Source organism: Falco biarmicus, chromosome 3, assembly GCF_023638135.1.
Source record: "Falco biarmicus isolate bFalBia1 chromosome 3, bFalBia1.pri, whole genome shotgun sequence".
In the NCBI taxonomy this organism is placed as follows: domain Eukaryota; kingdom Metazoa; phylum Chordata; class Aves; order Falconiformes; family Falconidae; genus Falco; species Falco biarmicus.
This window is the reverse complement of record NC_079290.1, coordinates 90,956,901-90,967,882: the sequence shown is the minus strand read 5'-3', so window position 1 is coordinate 90,967,882 and position 10,982 is coordinate 90,956,901. Positions and strand designations below refer to the sequence as shown.

Sequence of the window (10,982 nt, the reverse complement as noted above, 5' to 3'; positions counted from 1 at the left end):
GGGACATTAAAGTCAGGGGAAACTGATATTTTAAAATGTATATGTATGTTTTGGGTCTAAGACACAACACCTAATAACTCCTCCAGTTTTTACCGACTCAGATATTTTATGATACGGGATACAACGTGGTTACTATAAACTAGTTTGAGCTGCTGCAAATCAATAACTGATCTGAGCTCAGTGGAGTTAGCCAAATCCAGCTAACTGACGTGCAAGACAGAACTATAGAATGGGGTTTGGGTTGGAAGGGACCTTTAAATAACACCTAGTCCAACCCCGGGGGCTCAGGCCAGAGCAGTAAACACATCCGAACCTTGCCATTTGCAAAGGGGGTGCCTGCTGCCTTGGCAAGCTGCAAGGTATGGGAGGAAGGAGGCATTGTACCTTGTTTGCAAGGGTGGGATTAGTGGAGAGAGGCACTGCCTTCGGTAGAGTTTGAGCCAAATGTTAAAAAAATGTGAAAAAACCTGTTGCACAGACATTTGGTCTTTTCCTTCATGACATTAGTCTCCTTTTCATAGTTCATGAGACTGTGGCAGTAGTAAAACTGCTGCTGTTGTGCACACCAGAAACAGCCCAGATACATCTCCTATGCCACACAGGGATCACCACATGCCTCCACAGCTTCCATGCTCTGGCAGCACAGGAACGGCCCGGCTTAGCTGGTGCTAAACTGAGACTTGTACTGCAAACCCCCTCCTCTGTTTCTTTCACTTTCAGAACTAAGCTCCTGAATTCTTCACTGATAGCAAGCGCAGATCCATCCCCCTGCTAAACCACAGTGTAGTTGGAAACTCCTGATTTAGCTCAAGGGTGCTGAAAAATATGCTGGGGGTTGGGGACTGTGTACTCATTTCTGAGAAAAGACAGGAATAAAGGGAAGTTCTTTTTCCCCTGTGGCATTTGGCACTTCATCACAGGAATCCCTGTCTCTGCATTTTCAGAAACGTTGATTTTTGAGGTTGCAGCACTCAGAACTTCCCTGGGGAATGTTGACACTGTATGATGACAGCTTTAGGTAACAAAAACATCATCTAATAGGCAAACTGGGCTGCCAGCCTCCAGAAGGAAAACTTGGACACAGCCTGGAGAACTGCTGCTGCAGCCATACTGCACCTTCACATTAGACAGTCAAGAGTAGTTTGTTTATTTGACTTTTATTGCCCTGCTCCTGCCTGTTCTTGTTCAGTTATCACTCACTCTTATTTCCTAGACTTTCTTGTCCAAAGGGCCCCAGGTAACTTATGGTGCATAAGCTGTGGTGATCATGAATGAGGGTGCTTTATACCCAATTATATGGCAAAAAGCTAATGCATATTTTCCTTTTCATGGGTCATAAAACAGGTTGCAAACATTAATTTGTTGAATCTCATGCAGAATCCCTCTGAGGAAGACGTTGCTTATATTAAACCGGCAAATTAGCAGTCATCTCTTCCTATCGGTCAGCGGCAAGTTTTATTTTTCCCCCACAGACTAAAAACTTTCCCAGGTTATGTTTAACTGTGATTTCCACTGCCCTTTACAAAACCTTTCTTCATTTCTTAGAGCATGGAGAGAGCCCTGTCTTCCAGATCTGCATCTCAGATTGTTAAAATTCACCAGACAACAGCATGTGAGAAAGTAAACACATTTCTTGGAACTTCATGGCTACCATTTTCCACATCAGTAATTTCAATGGGGTGCTTTAACCATTTTTCTCCTATTCTTTGAGAATCAAATAAGTTGATCTATCCCCATATAAGAGGCAGCCTTCTTTACTGTGTATATAATTAACCATCTTTAGAAATGTTTGGGTTTGTATCTTGTTCCTGCAGACACTGTGCATGCGAGATTCTCTTCAGAGTGATTTGAGAACTTAGGGGGCGCATATGGGAGGTTGCCCAGGGAGGTGGTGGAGTCTCCATCCTTAGAGATAACCAAAAACCATGTGGACGTGGTCCTGAGTAACTGGCTGTAGATGGTCCTCTTTGAGCAGGGGAGGGTGGAACAGAAGACCTCCAGAGAGGTCCCTTCTAACCTCAACTCCATCGTCACCATCATTAATATGCAGGAATGCATATGGATGCAGGAATACAGGAACATATGTGGGCTTTGAGAAAATAAAATGTTACTTGTATGCAGCGAGGTTAAGGCAAAATTTACTCCTATTCTGGATTCAGATCAATATTTGCAAATCAAAGAGCCTAGTGGCAGAGCATCCACTTGATGGGTTCTAAGCTAAACTGGTCGCAGTGATTACTTTGAAATACAAACTAGCTGTCAAAGGATTAAGAATGCATTGGGGAAAAATACAATTTCTGATTTTCATCCAGGTGTTTCTCACAATGTTAGAAAACATCCCTTTTTTAAAAATTTTTTGTTTAATTTTTAAGATTTTAAGGTGAGCAGAGTTTGCCAAAGAAAAGAATGGTATTAGTGGGATTGTGTCTAATAAAGAATAAGAAAGGGTGATCAGCCATAAACACCTCTGTGAGAGGAAGGGACCTCCTCACAATGACAGCTCCTGTACCAGCTGCTGCTGTGGTGCCTTCCTCATTGACTTCCACATACGTCTTATGGACAACGTTTGACAGCACCAGGGATTTTGCAAACGACATTGCAGAAAGATCAGCTTTTGATTCAGTGAAGATGTCAGTCATCCCCATCTCTTGTAATACCTCATTGAGGTTAAAGGTGCCTTCAAGCTTGAATCGGGGGAGGTATACCTCCACTGTTGTCTCAAACATGTGCTCGGAAGCCGCCCACAGCATTAAATTTTCATAGGTCATTGTGCTTTCAATCTAGAAGATGGGGGGGAAAAAGAGCTTTAAAATAGGTAGGCAGCTTTGAAAAGTTTAGATCTCTACCCAGCCTTAATTCAGACAACCAGCTTTCAGCCATAGTCCCTGGTATATACTGCCTTACCTGCTTCAGCCCACTGGTAGATCCATCAGCCTTGTCACCTGGCAGCAGGATGATCATGCTCAGTGACTTCTGAGCATAAGGGAGCTCAAGGACCTGAGCACCCATCTCCTCAATGTAGCCAAATTTAAATGTGCCTTTCTGATACATCATCTGCACACTTTTTTTCTCATTCTATTTAAAAGAAAATTATACCGTCACTTAAGCAATACAGTTCTTAATGTTTAGACTTATTATAGGTGTAATATCAGTAGTCACGGCACGGTTTCAGCAGTAACTGTTGTGAAGCTAGACATTTTTCTTTATTTTGTTGCATCTACAGCGACAGTGACTGACAAAACATCAGCTTTGCCATGCATTAAAAAGGGTGATAATTCTTGGGGGGGGGGGGGAACCAAACCCAATAAATACTTTCCCTGTAGTCGATCAGATAGTGAAACTGCTTAATAGTATTGCACTTCCAAACAGACTGATGCTAGTTTGATTTGCAGGTCCTAACTTAGACTGGGATAAAGAAATAGCACTGCAAGAATCAAGCTGTCATTTATCAGACTAATTTTTTAGACAGGAAGCAATAAATAGGTTAAGAGCAAAATCATAGCCTTTCTTAGGCATCCAGTTCTAGGTCTTGTTGTCTTGCCTTTTTTGTGATGGCATTGTCTGGAAGCCTTATGAAGGCTCAAGTCTCCTTTTACAGTTAGCTAACATTGATATATGAGGAACACTCACAAGAGACTTTTTCTCATACAAAGCACTGCTACTTAAGGTCAGACCTAAATCTGCTGCAGGTTTTTTTTGTTATGGATGAGAACTGATAGATTATTAAAACAACATACGGAAAGAAGACAAAACTGAATTAAATGAAAATAAATGGGTTTTATTGTCTTTTTTGATAATATCTCTTAGACTTAAAGGGCACACACAATACTTGGAGGAATGTGCTTGTTAAACCACTGATTTTGCAACCACACTGACAATACCTTAGCTAAACAATGAAAGCTTAGGTGATATCCCTATAGCAGCTAAAAGGGCTAAAAAATAAAAATATATTTAAAATAAACTTTCAAACGTTGCAGACACTAGAAAAAAATGAAAATATCCTATAAGAATGTCTCCTTTTTCAAATTGCAACTATATTTTTGTAGTTTGTTACTATCTGGCCTAGTTTGTTTGGTCTGTTTTAATCTCTCATATGAGTAGCTAATATTAAAATGTATGAAATGTATAAACACCAGGATGACCCCTTGGAGTCTACATGAAATGGGATGTTCAGATTTGCTTCTGACACAACTACCTGTAATGACCACTATGTTCAAAAGTGCAAATCAGGACTAGCACTTTTGTTTTGCCTTGCCAGGCACTACTCTGAGTTGTTAGAACTTCTGACTCTTGCATATTTTTTCAGTAAAGATTACACTTTCCTATTTTTTTTTTATTTTTTTTTTAGCCTTCTGCCATCTCTACTCAACAGAAGAGGCAGCTTAAGCTCCCAGCACACCCACAACTTGCTCACAGGGCAGCTGAGCCCTGGACATTGTGCTTCTATGTTATGTTTGCTGCAATGCTCACAGTATCTAGGGTAAATAATGTTAAGGTTCACAGGATGCAGGTGTACCTGATTCAGTTTAAAATCTTTCTGTACTGTTTTTTGTTCCTCAAACTTGTATTCCCAGGATGCTTTGAAGAAGATTGCATTCACTAGCACCAGCAATGCATGTGCATCGATCACACCAGGAGCAAAGAGTTCCTTGATTTTACCTAAAGGAAATTTTGGAATACACAAGTATTTGTTAGTTGTCATTAAGACTCTGGACTGAGATTCAATTAGTTGTCTGTGGACTTAGTTTTGGAGAAATTTAGAAATCTAGTTCTTGGCTTATTCAAAGGACGGGGACAATATATGGAAATAAATGGTAGATTACTCTGCACTGTTACCACCCATGGAGCACAGGAGAGAGTGGGAGTCACCAAATTAGCCAGCTGTCGCTGTCAGGTGACATTAACCATGGGGAAGGAGGTAGCACCATGAGTCACATATTTTGATTTATATGAGGGCATCTTTCCCTTTGCACCAAGCGCAGCGGTTAACCAGCTGTGGAGCTTTTGACTGTTTACACAGAAGCTGAAGTAGAGTTAGCAGGTCCACAGTCTTCATATGAGCACCCAGAGCAACAATGGCCCCTAACACTGCACAAGGTGGCTCTTGAACCTTCAGCCCTCTTACTGGGAGCCAGCTGGGTTTAACAGCTCTTTCCCACACCAGTCACAGGCTGCTCTGCCAGTAGAAGGACAGGTTTGATCAGGGGATGAGCAAATGAGAAATTACAGAAGCCTTCAGATCCATTTGCCTGTCCCCCAGTAATTTCTGGTTTCTGTTCAGCCAGAAGATTTAGAAACTTTTCATCCTGTTGCTACTGTGGTTCTGGCAAAACTAAAGGAAAATGGCACCTATCATGTTTGGTCTAATCAGCAAGAGCCGATGGCCCCTGCTAGCCTGTCAAAGGTAAGAGCTGGTTGATTGTCGCTTGTGATAGTGACTCTCACTGGTGGTCACATCTCTTGTCTTCGTGGGCATTGCTCTACATATAACCAGGTCCTCAGTCATCCTTCTCCCTGCCTCCACCAGGCTGTTCCCAGTCTCACCATGAAGCTCACAGCTTCCACCCCCTGCTGTTCTGTATATGCATTTGGGGCTGTTTGCAGAAGCAATTTGTCTGGTGAAGTCTTATAGGTATTATTGCAATTATGCCAGGCATAAGGGTGTGAATACAAAAGTATTTGACAACAAACACACCTTTAATTCAGAAATAATTTAGCTGGTAACGGACTCTAATATTTCAAGGCTGAATGGGAAGAAAAACTGTCTTCAAACAGCATAAGACTGAACACCCAGAAACGTGAACAAGTCTTTACTTTTCATACGGAGGAATTTCTGTTGTTGAAGCAGTGTAAGAAAGACGTGATGGTGTTGCAGCACAATCAAACTAGTAGACTGCAACAAGGCTTTACCGTTGGTCAGATTCTGTCTGTGCTGTATCTCCTTCCTCCAGAGGTCAGACTTGTTGCAGTCCACTAGTTTGATTGTGCTGCAACAATTGGTGCCCCGTGTGAGGCTGAGTTGGACTCAGACTACCTGACAGCATGGCTGTGGTTTTTGCTTTGTTTTACCTTGTGTCTCACTTTCAACCCAAGCATTAATTTTTATTCTGGCAGCATCCACAGCACCATGAAAGTCCACTGTTTGCAGCATTGCTCCATACAGTTCCTTAGTGCACATTAGAAATTTCTGTAAAGCAAAACAAAGATTATGAATTGGTCAAATCCTTTAAAATTCACTTTTGAAAGAAAGCAATGATTCAGAACTATTTTAGAAATGGTGAAGGACTTGTTGACTTCATAAAGCAAAATTTAATTTTCATTTCATAGCTGTTTCATACATAATGTATGAAATTTCATTTTGTAGATGTTTCAGCAACTATCTGAAGTTTGTTCAGAGAATTTTTGAAGAAGATTATTCTATTGCATAGGCAAAAAAAAAGTAAATAAGTAAAAAGAAAGCCAGAAAAAGTCTTCCCATGGAGAACTGCATGCCTGAGGTCCAGATAAAAATAAAAAATTAGAGAAGATGCAAGGTGTGTTGTTCATTGCTTAAGGATCACTCAACAGCAATCACTGATAGAAAAGCAAAGATGTGACTAGCAAGTTATCCATACTAGGTAGTTTAGATAACACTTTGTCATTCAGTAAGAAAGGAGTAAGAAGTTCAGTGCAGCAGCCCTATGCATGACACTGTGTAACATCTCAGGTGCTCAGCCCTCTCCAAGCTTACTGCTGCCCCAGCTGTGCCACCTGCAAGCCCAGGAGCGAGTAGCTGACAGCTTGAATAACCATTTTTTGGCTGTAGTCGTGCCTCTAGCTAAGTGCAGACATATGCCAAACCCAAACAGACTCTTGCTTCGTCTTTGCTCTACAGCCATTGATATCCACAGTGTGTTTTGTTTTAAACAAAAGAACTGAAAGCTGACACTCTTGCCTCTTTCCCACAAGCCCCAAGAAGCACATCAAGTATTCCAAAATAAACGTGAGGGGGACAACAGTGAGGCTCACAGTGACAGGGAAGCTTGAGGTCAGGGCCACAGCTGTCAGCAGACAGGTAACTTACGTGCTGGAGTTCAAATCCTTGTTGTATAAAGAGATTGTTGGCCAGGGTTAAAACATATCTTTCACCAAGGTTTTGTAGTTGTAAACGCAGTGCCTGGAATGCTTTATGGTCAAGGTCCCCATCCTTGTTACACTGGGAATATTACAAACACAACAATTATAACGATTCCCCCACATAGCTTCGGTTGTTAATTTGCATCCTAATTAGATTACACTCTAGGGCTAACTCCTGCTGTATTGATTTTTAAATCCAGCTAGTCTAAGCTTTGTAGCCTGATCCTCCTTCAGATGAGATCACTGAAGGCTTTGGTATTGACTTCATGGAAGACTTGGCCCTTAGTAAAATACATCAGGCATTTCCCAGCAGTGAGGCAGGCTGCCTGTGACCGTGACTCCCTGCGGTGGCAGGCTCCAGGGCTTTACACCCAGTGACCTGCCGTGGAGTCAGGATGGGGCTGTGGTGCTCCCCACACCAGGACACACCTGGGGGAGGGAAGACTGTCCCTCCTGGCTTCGCTCTGGCTCCATCTCTGGGGCTGCGCTCTCAAGATCAGACCCAAGGCTCATTCTTCCTGCAGCTTTCCTGACATGGAGCACCTGCAGTCGGAGATGACAAATTAGGGCAATTGTAACTGGAACGTTTTCCTTATTTAAAAGATTTGTTATGCTATCCTGGATAAATGGTGTAGATTTATGAAAGATATTTTCTCAGCTTCAGTCAGTCTGAAATGACAGACTTGAAATTGTTCATTATTCGTGTTCAAATTCACATTTCTGTGTTAGCAAACCAAAAGGAACTTGCACTTAATCCCTCAAAATGGTACTCTCCACTACCTCAAAATATTTACATTTTATTTATATTTTTACTGCTACAGTTACCTTAAATTTCAAAATAAAAAGCTGTCTCAGGCAAAGACAGAAAAATAGCTTGCTTTAAAAACATCAAAACCAGCTTTTTGCAATCATTTTTAATCTTTGCATCAGCTTAGGAAATATATTAAAACCACAGTGCTCTTAATGGAAACCAGTCCTTGTTTCTAATGTACAAATATTTAACTGAAAAATTTCCAGCTTCTTCTCCATTATAATAATGTTGCATCATACATAGACTTAATTTTTTTTTTAATTGAGGATACTGGATCTTCATTGCTTTCCTAAAAATAAGCAAGAATCCCTGAGCATTTTGTTAATGTGGCAAGGTTATGGTACCCAGGGGGCTGTCGGGGTGGCCTCTGTGCAAAGAGGTTGGGGGCTGCCCCCATGTCAAAGAGAACTGGTTACAGCCAGCTCTAAAATAAGTCAAGTCTGTTTTGTCACGACAGTGATCGGTGAGTGATGTCCCAGTCCTTATCTCAGCCCACAAGCTTTTTCCGTCTTATTTTCTCTCTCTCTCCTTGTTGAAGAGGGGGAGTGACAGAGTGGCTGGGTGAGCTCCTGACAAGCCAAGGCCAACCTACCATGCCCTGGAAACCTCATGGGGAGGGTAAGTCCACCTTGGTTGTGGGTGACCCAGCAGTCAGACTGTGCACACAGCAGCGTTAGGATGCGATGGATGAAGACCTACTAGTACAAAGCCAGCTACTGACAAGAACCTCTGCCTCAGGATTCTTGGTCTTTTGCCACTCATGGGCACAAACAAGGAAGGAGAAGAAAGACTGCAGAAAGCAGAACTTATACTGCAGGGTGTAAAGGTGCAGTTATCAGAGGTGTGGCCTTCTTCACCTCCTCCCTGCCCACCTGGGTCCCTATGAGCTCTGCAGGTGAGAGACATTTTGACTCTTGAATGTCATAAGGGATAAGTGAGTTAATGCTTCCAGACATCCAGCTGCAAGCACTTCAGGTTTCTGCAACTCTCCCCGCTGCTACCCGGACTCACACTTTCAGGATTCTCACAGCAACCTTGAGAGGAACCATCTGCCCGTAATTTTGAACTGAAGTCTGGTATTCTGGCAACAGGCTGGGGGAAAGCCAGAGCGTCCCACTGTGGTGTATTGCCTCCTCTCATTCAGCTCTTGGTCCGTGCTCCTGAGTCTGTGTGGGGGCACACACACGAGCAGATAGCAAGGATCATAAAAGCACCAAGCACTACTGTGAAGGCAGCACCTGTGCTTCTATTTGTGCTTGTTTCTTATGAGACCCTTGTACACGTGTTGTGCTAGGATGCCTGGTGTTTCCATTAAGGGAACAGCAAGCAATGTGGAAGTGTCTTAGCATGTTTCATTAATAATTACTTACCTTTTCTATCTGAGCAGCAGTGTTGTTTTTTGCACCTAGACAGACCAGGGCCAGCGCAACAGAGATGCTCATTGGAGAGAAGACTATGTTTGTGTCCTCTGCGTTTCTGTTGAGCTTATTGTAGAGGTCAAGGCAAAACTCAGTAACTGGTCTAGAAATGGAGTCCATCATGAAGTGGCTGCTGACTGGGAGTACAAAAGAAAGAAGAAATTTAATGCAGCTTGTTGCCTAGCTAGAACACACTGTGAAGCATCTGTCTGCCCTGAGATTGTCCCATAGCTGGTTTCTAAATTATAGATGTTTTCTAAATTCTGAGAGTTTGAAACAGCCAACCTTGCACACATCTGTCAGTTCACGCTATGTAGCAGGTGCAAGGACACAGTGTCTGGAAAAGGGACCCACACTCACAACATATGTGAATTCATCAGAAAGGACCACTTCTCTGTCTTATCCCATGATGTATCTTATTTTAGACCATGGTATTGAAATCAGTCAGCTGTGGATTAACACCTTCCTTCTCCAAACTAGTTTGATCTATACAGTTATATCAACTCTTTCCTCTCGTAACAACATAGGATTAGTAACAGAAACTTAGTGACAGAAACGATGCCTGCATATAAGCAGGTCTGGTAACCAGAGCTGTGGTATGAGGGTTTCAAGCAAAAGGTTCATAAAAATAATCACTATTAATGAAATGTTTTCATATATGAAAAAAGGTCATTAACAGCTATGGAGAGTGACATACATTCGGAAACATGAATAGTTTGAAATACGCTTTTTCACTCCTCATGATTTTTTCCAGGAGCCACAGATTCAGGTAGGATATACAATTAAAATTTCCAAACAAAACGATAGCTCAACAGCCCTGAAAAGAAGTCTGTAAATTCCTGCTCAATGATATGACAAGACCCGTATCACTCTTTTCTGTTGTACTAAAAATGTTACGGTCTGATACCTTTCCCATGTGTCATTTAAATTAAATCCACTTGGTTAAGAGCAAATTGAGACCAAGTTCCAGCTTGGTCCTTGCAAGCAGGGGTCTATCTGAAAAAAAGGGATTTAGAAACTCCTTTCCTGTCCCTTAAGAGAAGAATCGTAAAGCTGTTGTGTGGATACCAGTTGGATCACATGAGCTTTTCTAGAATCATTTTACCCCAAAATACCTACATCACTTTCAGCATAAGATTGTATTTTCAGCAGCACACCCGAAAAAATGTGTGGAAAGCAAAGCATACATTCCTGACTGCTTGCAGACGGAGAGATGAGTAGCTGTGGCCTGTGTTCCAGAAAGATGCTTTGTTTTGGGGGAAATACACAGCCACAGTACAGAGAGAAGGGAGAGGAGGCCCCCGTGTCTCCTGCGGCACAGACCTGGCTGGCTTTGGCTTTCAGCCTGCACTGGGACAAGTGTGGGCCAGGTCCATAGCGAGCTGCCAGAGCTCCCCTCCACCGAAAACGGGTGAGTGCAGAGCTGGGCTGTTGTCCTCACTGCCTGCAGAAGGCCACGGCGCAGCAGGTGCTCCTCAGCCCTGTGCTGCCCAGCTGCTGCAGCCTGCAAGCTAAGTTATGTGAGGAACTCCAGCCTGGGCCACCAGAAGGCTAAGGATGTGAAGATGCTGGTGCAAAGCTGAACTTGAGGATCTTTCATCAGCAGGTGATGATGTACAGCCTGGCCTGGGCTGTTG

General features: G+C 42.6%; 1 protein-coding gene across 1 annotated transcript; it reads right to left on the bottom strand.

Moving 5' to 3' along the window:
* Positions 1 to 2,375: 2,375 nt before the first annotated feature.
* On the bottom strand, positions 2,376 to 10,982 carry LOC130146245 (leukocyte elastase inhibitor-like). The gene is made up of 8 exons (XM_056332219.1): positions 10,972 to 10,982; positions 9,298 to 9,475; positions 7,546 to 7,659; positions 7,064 to 7,195; positions 6,070 to 6,187; positions 4,517 to 4,659; positions 2,905 to 3,075; positions 2,376 to 2,780 (listed from the first exon to the last, which is right to left on the bottom strand). The coding sequence occupies exons 2-8, from the start codon at positions 9,466 to 9,468 to the stop codon at positions 2,376 to 2,378; spliced, it is 1,254 nt and encodes a 417-aa protein (XP_056188194.1). The 5' UTR covers positions 9,469 to 9,475; positions 10,972 to 10,982.